The sequence below is a fragment of the Furipterus horrens genome, unplaced genomic scaffold, assembly GCF_987537825.1.
Source record: "Furipterus horrens unplaced genomic scaffold, mFurHor1.1.pri manual_scaffold_13, whole genome shotgun sequence".
In the NCBI taxonomy this organism is placed as follows: Eukaryota; Metazoa; Chordata; class Mammalia; order Chiroptera; family Furipteridae; genus Furipterus; species Furipterus horrens.
This window is the reverse complement of record NW_028327183.1, coordinates 44,483,005-44,500,544: the sequence shown is the minus strand read 5'-3', so window position 1 is coordinate 44,500,544 and position 17,540 is coordinate 44,483,005. Positions and strand designations below refer to the sequence as shown.

The window sequence follows — 17,540 nt, the reverse complement described above, 5'->3', positions numbered from 1 at the left end:
CATTGGTTTGATGAACAGGGAGTATGAACGATACTATTTTTAAGGTTTAAAAAAAAGTCTAGCCCTGGCTGGTGTGGCTCAGTGGATAGAGCGCCAGCCTGCGAACCAAAGTGTCGCAGGTTCGATTCCCAGTCAGGGTACAGGCCTGGGTTGCAGGCCAAGTCCCCGATTGGGGGCGTGTGAGAGACAATCGCACATTGATGTTTCTATCCATCTCTTTCTCCCTCCCTTTCCATCTCTCTAAAAATAAATAATAAAAGAAAATCTTTTTTTTTAAGTGTATTAATAAGAAACTAGAAGGGCAGAAAAGCCAGTTCAAAGGGCATTAAGAGAAATGCATCCAGCCAGCGAAGAAAAGAATGCTGAGCAGAAGCAAGGTTGCTAAGTGAAATACCAGATCCGTTCAGATCTAAAGGGCTAGCAAACCTTTGCGGCTGTCGTGTCTACCAGACAGAAATTATTGGCATCTCTGTTGAACGAAAATTATTCACAGGGTATTAATCTACAAATTGCAGAGTCGGGGCCTCCAGTCCATAGCAGACAGGAAGTCAAACAAAACGCTACTTCCCTAGAGCAGCAAGCCGTCTGGTCTGCAAGCTCAGACGCAGCTGCGGGCCAAACCTGGACCAACGCTTGCTTTTGTACGGCCTGCAATCTAAGAATAGTTTTTACATTTTTCACATGGTTGAAAAAAACAAAAGAGGCATCATATTTTGTGACAGGTGAGAATGGCATGAAATTCGAAGTACATGGTCTATATATACAGAATTTTATTAGAACACAGCCACGCCTATTTATTTAGGGATTGTCCGTGTCGGAGGGAAAAGTCGTGGCAGACACTGAGGGACGCACAAAGCGGAAAATATCGACTGTCTGGCCCTTCAGAGAGTTTCCTGACAATGAGTTAGAGAATCAGGTGACTCTTAGGGGCCTGACCTTGTCAACAGACGCTGGTCTAGAATGACAGGAAATGGTCATGTGGCAATACTTTGGCCCTATTTCAAGTTATTAAATTTTTAAAAATCCTCACCTGAATATATGTGATATGTTTATTGATTTGAGAGAGAGAGAGAGAGAAACATCGACCAAGTCCCTCCGGTTATGCGCCCTGACCGGGGATCGAACCCACAACCTTGGTGTACAAGACCATGCTTCAACCAGCTAAGCCACCCGGCCAGGGCAGCCCTGCTTCACGTTTTGGATCATTTCTGCTAACGGCCTATAATCGTGCCTGAAGGAAGCTCATTCACTAACACACGTCTTTTCTCTGGGAGGCACAGAGCAGCCCCCTTGAGCCTGGGGACACTAGTGGGCGCTCGAGCTCTGTGCGTCGGGCCATTTAAAACAGTGGAATCACCAACAAAAAGCACAAAAATGCGAAAAAGGAAGGACCACCCGGGCCACAACCAGGACCCCGTCTCCGAGCGCTGCCGTGCGGGCTTCAGCCGGGAACGAGGCCGTGCGCAACTCGAATAGTTCACCGCTCTGCATGCCCACAGATGACCTACCACGAGGACTGATTTTGGGGTCCCAGTTAATCTTTAGCGAGTACGCAGATTCACAGATTGGGGATCGGTGAACAGAGGACCCACTGTAATTTGTCCGCTGCGTGCCTCCGCTCCGCTCCCTGGTCCTTCCCGGACCCAATGGGGCCCTTCGCCCGACCACCTCCAGGACCCCTGTGCTTTCTCTCTGCTCTTCGTCCCCAATACTATCCCCACCCGCCCCCAAGTTCTAAACCCGAGCAGCTTGGAAGGAGGAGAATTCCTCTCACATTTAGGGTTAGGCCAGCATTCCACACCTCCCCCCACCCCCGCCCACAACGGGAGTCCGGGGCAGGGCCTGAACGGCAAAACCCTATTCGCAAAGCTTCGCTGTAGCGCAAAGGCGCTGGATAACCACGGTCTCGTCTCCTTCTCCCAAGGCATCTCCTCCCTGGTTCCCGGCTTTCCCTGCCACTTCCCATTCAACTACAAAAACAAGAATTATTTTAACTGCACAAGCAAAGGATCCAAGGAGAACCTTTTGTGGTGCGCGACCTCGTACAACTATGACCGGGACCGCACCTGGGTGTATTGCTGACGCACAGGTACGGCAGGCGGCGCGCGGGGGCGCAGCGCTCAAGCCCAGGCTGATGTGAAAGGGGGGGGGGGGGGCACTGTTGATGTGAAGGTAGGATCTCTTCCTTCCAGCATATCTGGTTTGCTGAGGTTTCCAGGCAGGTGAGCTCTGTTTCTCAGAGATAAGGTGGAGTCAGGGGGTGGGAGCGGGGCAGGGGGGTGGGGAGATTGGGGCAACTTCCCCAATTAGAAGGCTGGAAGAAATTGGGAGAGCAAGGGGCAGGAGGGGGGCGATCCTTTTCAGACCAAGAAGGGTGTCATTCCAAGTTTTAGGCCTGGGAGCTTTGAGCCTGCAGCGTGAGAGATGGAAAGCCTACTTTGAAAGGGGATAGCGGGGACTTCTCTGGTCCCCAGAGGCCGCGGCACCATGTAGCTGGCCCCTTACCCCCATCACTGAGGGGCTGACTGAGGGAGAGTCGGGGTTCCCTTCTGCTCCTTTCCCGGGGCTCCTCCCCACTTCAACACAGAAGTTAGCTATCTCTGCAGGCCCCGCTCTCCCCTTCCTTTGTCCTCGTCTCTCCTTCTGGCTTCAGCATTCTAAAGCCCGGAGAAATTCTTCCCAGACCTCCTGCAGGAACCAGCTGACCGCATCACTCCGTAATTCTGGAATTTAAACGTAAAGAGAAGCCCTTTCATCAGATGCGTGCACAAAACCCCACTGCCCTTCCTTCCAGGGTGGGAACTCTGGCAACATTTCCCGTCCTTCCCATAAAGCGCGGGGCTTAGGGACGCCGCCGAAATTAGTGACCCTCCTCGGTTTGGGCTTGGCAGTGACAATGATCTTCGCTGGATGGAGGGGAGGCAAAGGAATGGGTTTGGAGTTCTGGGTACCATCTGAACAGGGTGGACGTTCAGAGACTCGCACAGTCGTCCTCAGCCCGTGGCTAGGACTAAGGACATTTTTTTAGTGCCCATCCTCCAGCTTCCATCCGTCAGAGCAAAACCACCTTCTTCTGGCACCAAACCTGTGACAATTGAGGTGAGGTAGAGGCACTCACTGATCACTGATTAACTTGCTCCCGTGAGCCAGGCTGGGGGGAGGTGTCTAAATGCTTATCGTGACTCAGCTGCTTCTAACGGAGTTTGGAAAATCAATACAACTCATTGCATTTTCAGTCGATGCATACCTGTTGGCTAATCGCTGGCTTTTGATTTTATTTTCCAGGAGACAAGAAACGTCTTCGGAGGAAGCCTGACCTGTGGCATCTGGAACCTGCTTTGCCTTTCTACTGGCGTCTTTCAAGCTTAGAAATACCCTGTCGACTGTCTTGCTTAATCATACAGTCACCCGGGAAACACAGAGGGAACATGTGGCCCGGCCGCCAATAAAGGAGCCCCCAGTGAACGCGGGCTGCCCTCCCTGCTTCCTGGAATGAGAGAGATGGTGAGGGGTCCGAGCGTGTGGGGATGGAAACGCTCATGACCACGCTGGTGAGACTCTGGTGGGGGCGGGGGGTGTCACACTGGCAGCCCAGGGACCCTGGGAAGGAAGTACAGCCTGCTCTCTCGTTCTGGAAAATCACAGACTTGGGTGGAGCATTTGTAGGTTCTTAGTAAATCATTCATAAATAAATGCGCAAGTAAACAAAGGGTAGAACATGCATTGCTAAGACCGCCTCAGTGATTTCTTCTTCCCCATGACCTGGCGGACATCAATAATGGATTACAGATCTGTTTCCCTTGAGTCCAGATGCGGCCTCACGGTGTCTTCCTCCTCCCTTCCTCGCCTCCTCTTCTCCCCTCCCCCTCCTTCCACCTTCCACTCCAGCTAATTCAACCACCCTTGGCTCCTCCCCCAAACCTCCTGGCATCTCACCACCCCGCTTTATCTCCCTTGAAGTATTTTCCCGAACTGAGCTTCTCTTATTTTTTCTTCTCCCCGCACCCTGGTGTGGCTGTAGGCTCTCAGCTCCTCGAGGTCCAGCAGCTCCTCAGGGCTGTTCCCCTCCGCGGAGCGGGAGTGCGTGGATGAGTGGGTGGGCGAGTGTGCAGGTGGAATGGCTGGAGCCCAGACGGGAGGCACAAGTCAGTCCTGGAAGACTCGTCTGGATTGTCCTACTCCTCTGCTCAGACCCTTAAGATGACCCCTAAAAACAGACTTGCACGATGTAATGCCTACGCCGCCTGACCCCTGACCCCCACCCCCTGCCCTGCAGCCACTCTGGTCCCCATGCTGTTCCTCCAACTCTCTGGCACGTTCCTACCTCAGGGCCTTTACCCTGACCCTACACTGTTGTCTGAAATGCTCCCCAGTTGGGCCCCTGATGTCCCTGTGGAATGACAACTCCAATGCATTCCCAGGGCCTCTCAAGCCCCGTTTCTGTTCCACTTTCTCCCCATATCTCTTACCACCCTCTAACAGTCTAAATGTGATTGTATCTACTTATTCATTTGCTTTGTGGGTGTCTCCACCTCTCATTATAATGGAAGCTCACAGGCCTGGGGTTTGGGTCTATTTTGTTCCCTGTTACAGCCCCAGGCTTGGAAGAGAGCCGGGCACACAGCAAGCCCTTCCTACACACTGTTGAGTGAACAAGGGTAGAAGGACAGGAAAAGGAAGGGGAAAAGGGAACGGAGGGTAGGAAGCTTCAAATGCAATGGTCTCGGGATGGTGAAGAGTGACAGTAAGGAGAGGCTGCAGTAAGGGGTTAGGGCATACATTGCTCTGATTCCACCTTTTTTTATTTTTTATTACTTATTGATTGATTTTTAGAGAGAGGGGAAGAGAGGGAGAGAAACACCAGTGTGTGGTTGCCTCTCTCCTGCCCGCAACTGGGGACCTAGCCCGCAACCCAGGCCTGTGCCCTGACTGGGAATTGAACCAGTGACCCTTTGGCTCGCAGGCCGGTGCTCAAGCCACTGAGCGTCGGCCTGCGAACCAAGTGTCACTGGTTCGGTTCCCAGTCAGGGCACCATAACTAGGTTGCACGTCAGGTCTCCAGTTGGGAGTGTAAGTGAGAGGCAACCATACAGTGATGTTTCTCTCCCTCTCGTTCTCCTTTCCCCTCTCTCTAAAAATAAATAAATAAGTAATTAAAAATAAATAAATAAAATTGTTTTAAAAAATGCCAACACACTTGTTAAAAAAATAAAATAAAATTGAAGCTTTCATTCTATGAAACGAGGCTATTGAACCCAATGAGCCATTTTCAACCTCTGCCTCACGGGTTTCAGGAATGAGAAAACCTCAGAGGAAGGCATGAACTGAACTCCTTACTTTGCGCACCTTTGCGTTCCTGAGGCGTCGGGCTCCTAGGTAGAGGCGAGGAGCAAGATGCCTTCTGGTTTCGCTGCGTGGACCTGTGTCAGGGCGTCAGGATGGAGGCAACTGCCAGCCACCAGGATGAACACCCCACCCCACCCCCGCCCCACCAACCGTGGCCCAGGCAGGTAGCAGGGGGGCAGGGGGCGTCCAGAGAGAGCTTTGGGGAACCTGGCAGAGCTGAGGATTTGGAGGCTCCCGTCTCCCCTCCTCTCTCTTTACAGGATGACTTTTTGCAGGAGATTAATTCCCCAGGAATCAGCTTGTCCTAAACCTTGATAATCCAGATTTGTGATTTAATTCAGTGGCCTGAGTATCTTTCACAAGGAGAACGAAGCAGGAAGCCGGGGGGTGGGGTGGGGTGGGGGAGCAGACCGAGCCTCCAGGAAATTGAGGAGGAGGGGGGGTAAGCTTCCTTTGATGCCTGTTTAATGAACCAGTTCCAAACCCAGTCTGACTGAGTACCCGTGTCTTGGCTGATCGGCACGCCTCCCTCCTGCCCAGAGAAAGAAACAGAGGGGGAGGGCTCTGAAGCAGATGGAGTAGGAAGGGGGCAGGTAGAACTATGTGTTCAACTTTTCTTTTTAAATCCTCACCTGACGATATGTTTATTAATTTTAGATGGGGGGAGGGGAATCAATGGGTTGCCTCCTCGTATATACCCCAACCAGGGATGGAACCCGCAGCCTAGGCATGTGCCCTGACTGGGATCGAACCTGCAACCCTTTGGTGTACAGAACAGCACTGAGCACCCCGACCAGGGCTGTGATGAACTTTTTGAATCTAACAACAGACTATTTTAACAGAAGAGGACACTGGAGAAGGGATGGGCAGGTCGTCGGGATTTAGGATTACGTCCACATTTCCATGATAAACTTTCTCCTCAATCCAGCTGTAGAGATGTAACACCCCCCCCCACACACACACACCCCGACACCAATCCCGGCAGAGCTCTCACTTCGGGTCTAACCCGATCCAGTCCCCACACCCCTCCCGCTCCTTTAAGGGGTTCAGTCCTCCACAGATGCTTGATCCATCAGGTGGGGAGTGACTGGAGTTTCTACAACCTCCTCAGCGAGACATCATCTTCACAAACTGCAAAGAAAAGTCCCTGGTGAGGTGTTTCTTCATAAGAGCAGCAACATTAACTTTTGAGCCCTTCCTACATGTGGGGACCTGCAGGGGATCTTGGCCTCTTCACGCATTGATTTCTTCTTCAATAGAACATGAAGTTACCTCCTATGGTTCTTAAGGTAGTTAAACAATATAATGTTTATAAGTCACAGTGAGTGCTAAATAAATCGTAATTATGAGTGTCTTACTTCATCCTGTCAACCCATCCGAGAGGGGTAAGTACCACTTTACAGATAAGCCAACCAAGGCCAGCGAGGCTGACCAACGGGCCTGAGGTCACGTGGGGGGATAAATGGCAAGCCCTGGAATGAACGCAGGTTGCCCTGACTTTGCTATGACCCAGTGTCAGATGAACTTGCTGGTCCCACCCAGATCTTGCGGTCAGCCTGTCCTTCCCTTGCCCGCGGTGGGCCTGAGGCTCTGTCTCCTCTGAGACGTATGTCTTGCCTCTTCCAGGGCTTCATTGAAGCCCCTTGTACCCCGAGCCTGGCCAATCCAGCAGGCGCCCAGCAACGCTGGCTAAGTCACAGCAATGCAACAAATGTTGACTAAGTGTTGGGACGCACAGAGCAGGGAGGGTTCAAGGAAGACCCCCCTCAATTCCCCCACCCCAGGATTTCACAGCCTAGGAGGCAAACACTGTCGACACACCCAGGTGTGCAGTGAACGCGTCCTTGGACAGGAAGAGAAAGGTCTGTAGACTCCAGAGCTGGGACTAATACACCCAACTAAGGACGAAGGGGCGCTTCTTAGCAGAGGCTGCATCGGTGTGACTTCCTGAGGGACGGGTAAGATCAGGAAAGGAACTGACGGCCTGGGAAAGGTGTGGTGTGTGGAAGGAACACACCGGGGAGAAAGGGACAGAGGTTGGGGAGAGCCGAGCAGGTGCCCAGTGTGCGCCAGAACGTGCAAGTTCAGAGAGTGGCCGTAGCAGATACGGTGAAGGTGGGGGTCAGGTCACGGATGCACTTGAACATGAGACTTTGAATTATAGACTTTGGTCTTTAGGCAGCCATTAGATGCTTAGATTTTTCAATCAGCGTCATAAAGAGAACTTGATGTTCCCTATTCGTCTCCCACAAAAATGATCCCTATTCGTCTCCCACAAAAATGACCCCTGCTCCCATCCGCATGGGATTCCCAACTTTCATTCATCCAGTTACTTGATCTGCTCCTGCTGAGCTCTGTGCTGGGAACTGGGGACATGATGATGGAAGATCCAGTCGGTGGCCCAGAAGGAAACGGGCTATAAACTAGCGTAAGCTATCCTGATGCCATGGGTCAGGATTACTGCAGAGGTGTGTCACCGAGCCCGGTAAGCGAGGTGGGGACACCTTCCAGGAGCATAGCTAAGAGTCAGCCTGCAGAAAGAGAAAAGGGCGCTCCATACAGAACGGTGACCTGAGCGAGGACAGGGAGGGGCGCTTGGTGCATGGTTCCTCTCAGTTTCCTCCAAAACTTTGGGAGAAAGGTATTATCATTGCCCCATTTTTGCAGATGTGAAAACTGACACAGTGAATAAGCGACTAGGTTAAGGCCATGGAGTTAATAAGGGACTGAATTCGAATCCGGTGAATTTGACCCCTGAGTCTCAGCTACTAACCAATCTGCTCTCCTTCTGATGGGACATTTTGTTCCAATGACAAAGGTGCCCAGTCAACAAGGAGGGGCTGGGTGAGGTGGGCATGAGTCCCGCCCGCTCACACATAGGAGTGGGCTCCTGGACATGGTGTTCGCGGGAGCAGCCAGGGGCAGGGACAAGGAGGGGTGAGAGACTCAGGTCTTTGAAATGATGTGGACAGAAAGGGCTGCAATAAAAACTCTTCCAAACCCTGCTGCCCCCCACCTAAAACTGGGGGAAGAGTGAGAAGGAACAGCCGACTTGGGAAATCACACGGGCTGTTGACGTGGGAGGCTTCACCTTCAAAGTCAACAGTGCCATCTCCATTCACATCGGTGTCCTGGACAACCTCGGAGACCTCCCAGGAGGCGAGCTTCTCCCCCAGGAGTCTTTGCATGGCCTGCCGCAGCTCTACCAGGGGGATCTCCCCATCGCCGTTGGCGTCAGACTGAATAGGAGCAGAAGGGGACAATGCACTTGACCCTTGAATGGCTTGGCGGTTAAGGGGCGCCAACTCCCTGCCGCATGTGACTTCTGACTCCCCTCAAACTCAACTATTGACAGCCCACTGCTCGCGGGGAGCCGTCCTGAGAACATACACCAGCCCATTAACACATGTTCTCTAAGTTATGTGTATTATACTCTGTATTCTTACAATAAAGTAGACCATAGAAAAGAAAATGGAATACAGGAAATCATAAGGTTCATCTGAGTTTTTTCAAATTGTCACAAATCTCCAAAAATGTTTCCGGTATATTTACTGAAGAAAAGTCACACATAAGTGGACCCATGCAGTTCAAGCTCACATTGTTCAAGGGTCAACGGTATTAGCAACGATGACGGTGACTAATAATAACACGCCCTGCTGGGAGGCTCAGTAGGTTGGATGGTTGTCCTATACACCAAAACGTTGCGGTTCCATCTTCAGTTGGGGCGCAGATGGGGGGCAACCAGCTGATGTTTCTGTCTCTCCCTCCCCTCCTCTCTCTCTAAAATCAATAAACTATCCCCGGGTGAGGATTTTAAACCATTTTTTAAAAAGCATTAAAAGGAACAAGTGAAATTAATCTTTAATCATTGATTTTATTTAACCCAATATTTCGAAAATATTACCATTTCGGCATGCAACCCATTTTAGAATTATGAATGAGTTGTGTTACTGTCTTTTCACAGACTGGATTTTATTAAGACTTCGGGCACTTGCACACTGAATGCTTACGTAGTACATATTTAGCGTGCTTACGCAGCGTCCTTAGCGGGCTTACGCAGACGTCCTTTACGTACTACGCAAAACGTATTTAGCGTGCGTACGCAGAACGTCCTTAGCGCGCATACGCAGAATGCCCCTAGCGTGCGTACGTACACGTCCTTAGCGTGCATACGTAGACGTCCTTAGCGTGCCTAGTCACCTAGCTCAGCATACAGGGTCACCTGCAGGTACTTGAGCTGTGTCTGCGGTGCGCTGTACGCTTACAGGATTTCTCAATTCAGACACCGAATGTCATCAGAAATACCTGATCTCTCTTTAGGTTTCACAAAGTTTATACCCAAGTTGTCCTCAACGAATGCTTTACAGTCATTGAATCAAGTGTTCTTTTAAAATAGAAACAAATCGAATTTATAGCCAACTAAATCTCCATGAAATTTAAATAAGTGAAGTTAACAGATAAAATTAAGAATTCCATTCCTCGGTCACAGTTGCCGTATTTCCAAGGCTCGATGGCCATCGGTGGCCGGCGGCTCCCGGCTAGGCCTGAGCGTCTCCACGACCACAGCTCTAGGCCTTTCTATGACGCGGGGAGGGCCAAGCCCACGGCTAGGGGGTGGGGGTCTCCCAGCTTTCAGACCCATGCTTGCCTGGCTCCAAAGTCTTACCTTCCAAATTCTACCCTATTCTTTGTTTTTGTCTCACATAGTTGAAACCTCTCTGAGTGAGGAGAGCATTTTATCACGGGATAGACATGAACTTCAGCAAGCCAACCCCCACTCCCTGGATCTCACTGTTTTAAAAATATTTTTTTTATTTATTTTTAGAGAGCGGGGCGGGAGGGAGAAAGAGAGGGAGAGAAACATCTATTGGTTGCCTCTCGCCTCTAGCACACCCCCAACTGGGAACGTGGCCTGCAACTCAGGCGTGTGCCCTGACTGGGAATCGAACCAGCGACACTTTGGTTCACAGGCTGGCACTCAATCCACTGAGTCACACCAGCCAGGACTGGATCTTAACTTTAAAGCATCTCCTCAACAAGTGCATGAAACCACGTGATCTTGGAGTCCCCATCTGGGACCTCACATTTTTGGACTCCGCCTTCTTATTACAGGCTAAGGGGTGAGCAGTCCTAACATGTTTTGGAGACTGCAGGATCCTGGATAAGATTTGTAATCTCCATGAACCTCAGTTTCCTCGTATATATGATTTAGGTCAATGAATACTAACTCCTGCCCTTATCTGTGAGGGTTACATTTAATAAAATAGGTAGAGGACCTGACCTATTGCCAGAGCTTGGAATATGTGATTTTGTAACAGAACCCCTGGGCTGCTCCGACTGAAACAGAACCCACGGGCTGTTTAGTTAGGGGTCCGACTACCCGCCGCCAGAATCATAACTCTGAATATCAGAGTTTGGTGAAAAGGAAAAGAATTGTTTATTTACACAAAGCTCTGCCTCCCCCTCCCAGACCTGGCCAGTCTTAGGAAAGTCAGAAACACCGTTTCTCTACGTCCTAGGCACAGTTCGGCTTTACCAGTAGCTGCCAACCAATCACTCAAATCTGATTGGGGGGGGGTGTCCTTTCTGTGCTGTGGTGCCCGCCAGCTCTCAATGCAGGACCGCCTGGATTCTCAGCCTCCTTGTAAACTGCCTTCTTCCTGCAAACCGTGGATCTTCTCTCCTTCTCAAAACTTTGGCGACTGCCTGGAGACCCCCTCCTCCAAGCCACCTGGAGGGAGCGCGCCGCAGCTAAAATGTCTGCAGCTGCTTATATCTCCCTGACTGCGTCCTCTGCCGCAGTGGGTGCTGCCAACAGTTCTGACCATTCACAGAGCCCTACGCAGGCTCCTTCCTACCATCCCACCGTCCAAACTTCCTGAGCCTTGGAAGTTACAAAGCGGATCTTTGTGCAACAAGGTTTCCAGCCACTAGCCTCAGGCATGCAAGGCATCCTGAAAGCTGCTTCCTGCTCCCTGTCTCCCAGCCGCAAACTCTGGGGTTTGTTTTTGGACTCCCCTGTTTCTGTAACAATTTTCCTTTCCTATATGTCCCACCAGAGCTCGGAAAAAAAAAATTGGTCTGGGCAGGTTCTGTCCACAGTTAATGACTAATCATTGACCTCTGGGTCTCCTTCAGCTGCCACCAGCGCAGGGAAACTGTCTCAACTCACTTCCTTGAAGGCATCTCGCATCTCCTGGACACCGATCATCCCGGCCGTTTCCGCAAGCAGCTTGGGGGTCATCAGCTCCACGAAGTTATCAAAGTCCACACGGCCGCTCACTGAGGAGGCAGAAGCAGGTCTAGTGAGACTCCCTACGCCCCAGGCCTCCTTTGCCTCCCTTCCCCCTTCAGGTCTCTTCAAGACAGACCTTCTCCGGTCGCTCTGCCTTCTCTGGGCTTCTCTTAGCCACTCGAGCCCTCTTTCTCTCTAATCTGAACGGGGGTTGGACGGACTGTGGTTTGGTGGAAGTAACAGTCCGTGTAACCTGGAATAACGCTCGTCACTGGCTCACATCCACGCTCCCTCGTCTGCAGATCTGGAGAAGGAAGGGTATGAATTAAATGAGCACCAAAGTCTCTTCCAGATACAGATACTATCGTGTCCTTGAATCCAACCTTGTTTACTCGGTAACATGCTCAGAAGCAAACCCAATAGCAATTTAATCCCAAATCTCATCTCAGAATCAGCTCTGGTTGCCATCTAAGCAAACCCATCTTTCTTGCAACACAATTATCGGCGTTGGCTCCAAGTCCCTTTGTCTCCTGCATAAACCACAGCTCCAGTCTCGTGGTCCTGATGAGTCTGAGGGTGATGCTACCAACCGACATTTAACAAGCATTTACTGGAGGCCACGCCTCGGCCTGCATTCGAACCTTAACGCTGTCCTTCTCACAGTCCCATAAAGTAAGGAGTAGCATCATTTTCACTTGACAGATGGGGAAACTGAGACTCCAGAGTGGGGGTTGACTCCACTTTTTCCAAAATGACCACAGTGAGCCCTGGCTGGTGTGGCTCAGTGGACTGAGTGCCAGCCTGCGAACCAAAGGGTCGTTGGTTCGATTCCCAGTCAGGGCACAAGCCTGGGTGGTGGGCCAGGTCTCCAATTGGGGGCGCACAAGAGGCAACCACACATCGATGTTTCTCGCCCTCTCTCTCCCTCTCCCTCTTTTCCCCTCTCTCTAAAAATAAATTTTTAAAAATCTTTTAAAAAAATTACCACAATTAGTAAACAATAGACCTGGGACTTGAACCCAATCTATCTCTAAAGAGTCACCATTTTAACCGCTTCAAAGGCTGCCTCCCTAAGTATACTCTGATCTGTTTCCGTCCAGACCCCCAGTCCCTCTTACCCTCCTCCGTCTCCAACTCTGCTCTCAACCTCTCTATCCTCGCCAATGACACCCTTCGCCCTCCCTCAGCCCGCTAATTCCTCCCGCTGCCCGGCCTCACAGTTCATGTGGATTTGCTGGCCTGGTTCAGCCAGTTCCATCTCTGTGGGCATGTAACCCATTGTCCTCATGAGATTTCCGAGATCCTTACAAGAGATGAACCCATCTTGGTCCTTGTCGAACTCAAGAAATGCCTCCCGGAGCTCTGAAAGTTAAGAGGAGAGAACTATGGAGGAACTCGAAACAGTGCATGGGGAAGAGTGGCATCCCTTGAAACCATCAACAGAGCACTGACTAGAGATTCCTCAAAGGAAGACACGTTTTTAAAAACCAAAAATTCAAGGAGCAATGTATGAAATGTGTTAGCAAGACAAATGATTCCTGAGGCCACCAAACAGTAGCACTGAAGTCCTTCGAAGCCTTGGGTGAAGTTACAGAGAACTTCAAAACCATCAAAAGAAAAACCAGTAATTTTCGAATCATCCTAAAACTCATGTGTCACTCTTGGGTCTCTGAGACACTAGGGGGTGGGCATGCCTTCTAGATACTTTGGGAGGTACCTACGCCACCATGAGAAAGAGTTCCACAAAATCACCATGGAGCGGAAAGAGAGTGACGGGAGATTTTCACACGCGAGGACTTCCGCTGAGATGCACAAAGGGACAGACACAGGCAAAGGGGTGGGCGATGATGCGGGGACACCTGGGGAAGAGAGCGTTACCTTCGATCTCGTCTGGTCCCAGTGGTCTTTCCTGGAGAGGAATGCAGGGGAGACGGGATTTGGAGAGGGGCTCAGGGATGCAACCCACCTTCTCCCAGGCAATTCTTCCCTGTTCCTGGTCCTCCTCCAATCCTCGCTGGCCCGGAGCCCTCTCCCCTGGGTCCTCCAGACTCCTCACGCCCATTCCACAGCCACCTGCTTCTCGTCCTTGTCCTCACCACCCCCCTCATTTCCCCTCTCACATCCTGGAATCTCCATCTCTCTCCTCGGCCTTTCCCGATCAGACGTCCATCCCATTGTGCCGAAATGCGTCCCAGAGGCCCTGGAATCGAATCCCTTCCTTCTCCAGAGGAAGACACTGAGCCTTACAGTCACAGCTGACGCGTTCAGTGCGCTGACTGTGCCCGCCAGCTTCCACGATTGTTTCATTTAAACCTCAGAACCGCTGTGGGAGGTCGATCCAAAGATCATTCCCATCTTATTGAAGAGGAAGCGGAGGGATCGGAAGGTGAAGGGGCCTGCCCAAGGTCACACAGCTCGTGGTTCAGCAGGTTGGCCGCAGCAAGTGCTGAGATTTGAATTCAGGGCTCCTGACTCCCAGGCCAGAATTCTTTCCACCACCGCCCACTGATTCTTTCTCCCAGGAGTTGGAAGCCCCTTTACATGGGATCGGTGGCAGTGGATGATCGGGGGCGACATGACCAGTTCCTAAAACCTTAAAGAATTTCCGGTCTTTTTGCTGCCACCCACATGGGGACATCCCTGAAGGGTCAGGCTTGGCTATGAGGCACGCAACCTGGGAAATTCCACCAACCTCTGCTCTCGTTCACCCCCGTTTCCCTTTCTCCTTGGAGCCTTCCCCTTAGCCTCTTTTTTTTATTCCCTTCCCCCTATTTCTCCTCCATTATTATTACTATTATTATTATTTATTTGATTTGAATCCTAACCAAAGATGCCCACTGGAACCAGACAGACCTGGCCCTGCTAACTTACCAATTGTATATGCATAAAGCAGGTCCCTGGCTGGTTTGGCTCAGTGGATTGAGCGTCGGCCTGCGAGCTAAGTGTCGCTGGTTCGATCTTCCAGTCAGGGCACATCAGAGAAGGAAAACTCTGACTCCAAAAAACCTCCGCTGCCTTGCGGCATACCTCTTCAGGGGAAAGGCTAAGGGAGTAAACCCCGACAGAAAATCCGGAGCCGGAGTCCCTAAGGCGGTTCGACGTTGTAGTCAACACCGGCAACTCCTGCGGCGCACCTGAAGCCAAGCTGTATTGACTCCGTCTCTCCCTTGGATCCTTCAGCTGCGAAGAGAGGGGGGGTCTGCTGCATGGGCAACAGCAGACCCTCCATATCACCCTGCCCAGGCTCTGTAGCTTCAGCTTCACTGGAGAGGACACTCCAGCGTCATCGCAAGATGTCGATTCAACACGGGAGGAGACAGATACCGTGTCACTCCCGAGTCGGACTGCACAGCCATTCTCGGCGGTGCAGATAGACTCTTAAGAAGCTACACCATCGTCTCTCAAGACGGACGGCTGCCGCTGCCGCCGCCGACGCATAAAGCAAGGGACTTCATGACTCAGCCTCCGTTTCCTCATCTGTAAAATGGGGACGAAAGTATTCTCGACCTCACAAGTACTTCTGAGGATTAAATGACACCCAGGAATACAGAGCCTTTTGCACGGGGCTATGTGCGCAGCGATGACCTAGTAAGTGGCAACTAGCATCATCATCATCACCACCACCACTATGGGTGTCCATAGAAAAAATTGACGATGGTCGCCCATACTGACATCGCCCCAGCTCCGCTTTCACTCTTTTGCCCCCTTCATCTTCATCTCCCTCCTTTTGCACCCGACTCCCAATTTCACCCTCCCCAGTTTCACGGAGCCCCAAGTACCCACCGCGCTCCCCAGATTCTCCTACCTTCTTGACCCACCTGCCCCCCTTGTGTCCCCTTCTCTTCCCCACGCCCCAGCCTCCCTGGCCCTGCCCGCCACCCTGCCCCACTGTCCCCGCCTCACCCACTGCTTCTCAGCGATGCCTTTCCTCAAAAAAATGCAGGCGGGGCCCCAGGGAACTCCATGGAGGGGCAGAGCGGAGCGCACCGCGCACCAGTCTCAAGACGAGGCTCCCCTCATGCCCGTCCCCCTCGGTGGGTGGCTCAGCCTCCTTAGCTTCTGTCACTTCTCTGCCTCTCTTGACCTCTCCCTCGGTCCCTGTGTCACTGAGCTGTGACAGCTGGGTGGGAAATCTCGACTCAGGTTGGAGAGGGATCAGAGCCATTCCTGCCTCCCCATCTGGCTTGAGTGAGGCGGGAGGGGCAGCGGGTCCCAGGCTCCGACCTTTTATCCCCAGCATGGAACTGGCGAGTTTATAGAGCGGGGATCAGGGCAGAGGGCGTCCACTCACTAGGTGCTCCAATACGGGTTTGCACGCTTGTTTGCAGCCCAGCCTTTGCTGGCTTCTGGACACGTGGAGACAGAGGAGATGCACACAGCAATGACCTCCCTGTGGGAGGGGCCCTGTGTTCCTGGTGTCATTTATTTATTTAGATTTTTAAAATTTATTTTTAGTTAAGAGGGGAAGGGAGGGAAACATGGATGTGCGAGAGAAACAATCGGTTGCCTCTCACATGCCCAGAACTGTGGACCCAACCGACGACCCAGGCATGTGCCCTGACTGGGAATTGAACCAGTGACCTTTAGGCTCATAGGCCGGCATTGAACCACGGAGGGACACCAGCCAGGGCTTCCTGGTGCCATTTAATCCTCAGAACCACTCACGAGGCCGGGAATACTTTCATTTCCCTTTCACAGAGGAGGAAGCTGAGGCTGAGTCATGGAGTCGCCTGCTTTAAGCGTATGCAATTAGTCAGGGGCAGGGCCAGGTCTGTTTGGTTCCAATGGGCACCTTTTGTCAGGTCCCGAGGAGTTCATTTCTCTTTAATTTTATTTATTTTTAGAAGGGAACAAAGGGAGAAAGAGAGGGAGAGAAACATCCATGTGTGATGTATGAGAGATACACTAATTGGTTGCCTCTCACATGCTCCGAACTGGGGACCTGGCCCACAACCCAGGCATGTGCCCCAACTGGGAATCGAACCAGCAATCCTTCGGTTTGCAGGCTGGTGCTCAGTCCACTGAGCCACACCAGCCAGGGCGAGGAGCTTTTGAGGAAGTCAGGAGTGTGCACCAAGGAGCACACATGTGAAAGAGGGAATAACATATTTCACTGTTTCTATTTTTCTACATACTAAGAATATGCCAACATCACAGGAAAACCTAGCTTTCATGAAACCGCTCTCTGCTTCTGTGTACTCCAGTGATTCCATTGTTAACTCTAACACACAGTGACTCGGAAGAATGTTACGACAGGAGCAGGGTGCAAGAATGAGGTGACAATCGGACTTCCGGAAGGAGGCCTCTCTCTGCTCATCCCTCCCCTTCCTTTCTTCCTGAACAACTCGGGGCGGGGAGGTAAGGCAGGCATCCGGTGCAGGGGTCAGGGTTGTGTCAGAGCCCAAGGACGCGATGAGGGTGGGGAGAGGACTGGGGGCCAACAGTGAGGAAAGCCAGAGTTCAATAGGTTTTGGGGTGAGGGAGGGGTCCCCACAGAGGGGCTGCCCGTTCCACAGGTTGGGGCCTGGGAAGGCGAGGAAGGGCCAAGGGTGAGCAGCCTGGGGTGGCCACGGGAGCGTGAGCTGAACAAGGAGGGTCTCCACGCAGGGGTCTTTGCCTCGCACGGGGGCCTGCATGAGGACGTCCACTTGGGGTGGCATGCCCAGCTAGGCGGTGGCCACCCTCGGTCCCTGGGTAAGGGTAATCAGCGCTGCTGTCTCTGTGACTCTCCCGGCTTGTTCCTCACGACTGCGACCCTCGCACACATGGTTGAGGCGGGAAGAAGGGAAGAGCTGGCTGCCTCTGGATCAGGAAAAATGGCAGAGCCAATGCCAGGCAGCGTGCTGGGTGCTGGGGACATCAGGGCAGGCAAAGCACATACAGCACCCGCCTGCCCCAGAGGGCTGGGGCCAGAAAGCTGCCCTGCACTCTGAGGGCAGGCCTGGCCACCAGCTGGCAT

At 52.0% G+C, this 17,540-nt stretch overlaps 2 protein-coding genes across 2 annotated transcripts in view; one reads left to right on the top strand and one right to left on the bottom strand.

Annotated features, from left to right (window-relative positions):
- The window catches only part of ELSPBP1 (epididymal sperm binding protein 1), a 223,699-nt gene extending 220,335 nt beyond the window's left edge, over window positions 1–3,364 (top strand). The window contains exons 5-6 of the mRNA XM_090260584.1: window positions 1,925–2,089; window positions 3,286–3,364. Coding sequence (XP_090116710.1) covers window positions 1,925–2,082 — 158 coding nt within the window. The 3' untranslated portion in view covers window positions 2,083–2,089; window positions 3,286–3,364. The remainder of the gene's footprint in view (window positions 1–1,924; window positions 2,090–3,285) is intronic.
- Window positions 3,365–6,453: 3,089 nt separating this feature from the next.
- Window positions 6,454–17,241, bottom strand: CABP5 (calcium binding protein 5). Its single transcript, XM_090259094.1, has 7 exons — window positions 17,076–17,241; window positions 15,485–15,540; window positions 13,460–13,490; window positions 12,800–12,943; window positions 11,519–11,628; window positions 8,433–8,585; window positions 6,454–6,477 (listed from the first exon to the last, which is right to left on the bottom strand). Exons 1-7 carry the CDS (start codon window positions 17,239–17,241, stop codon window positions 6,454–6,456), a joined length of 684 nt encoding a protein of 227 aa, XP_090115220.1.
- Window positions 17,242–17,540: the final 299 nt, after the last annotated feature.

Bases quoted from the DNA above. Each gene is read 5' to 3' on its own strand.
- CABP5 (XM_090259094.1), bottom strand. From the start codon at position 17,241: ATGCCACCCCAAGTGGACGTCCTCATGCAGGCCCCCGTGCGAGGCAAA. The intron at 15,541-17,075 runs GTGGGGACCCCT...CCCTCCATGGAG, and splicing joins GTGGAACGGGCAGCCCCTCT to TTCCCTGGGGCCCCGCCTGC. The intron at 13,491-15,484 runs GTGAGGCGGGGA...ATTCCTCTCCAG, and splicing joins GCATCGCTGAGAAGCAGTGG to GAAAGACCACTGGGACCAGA.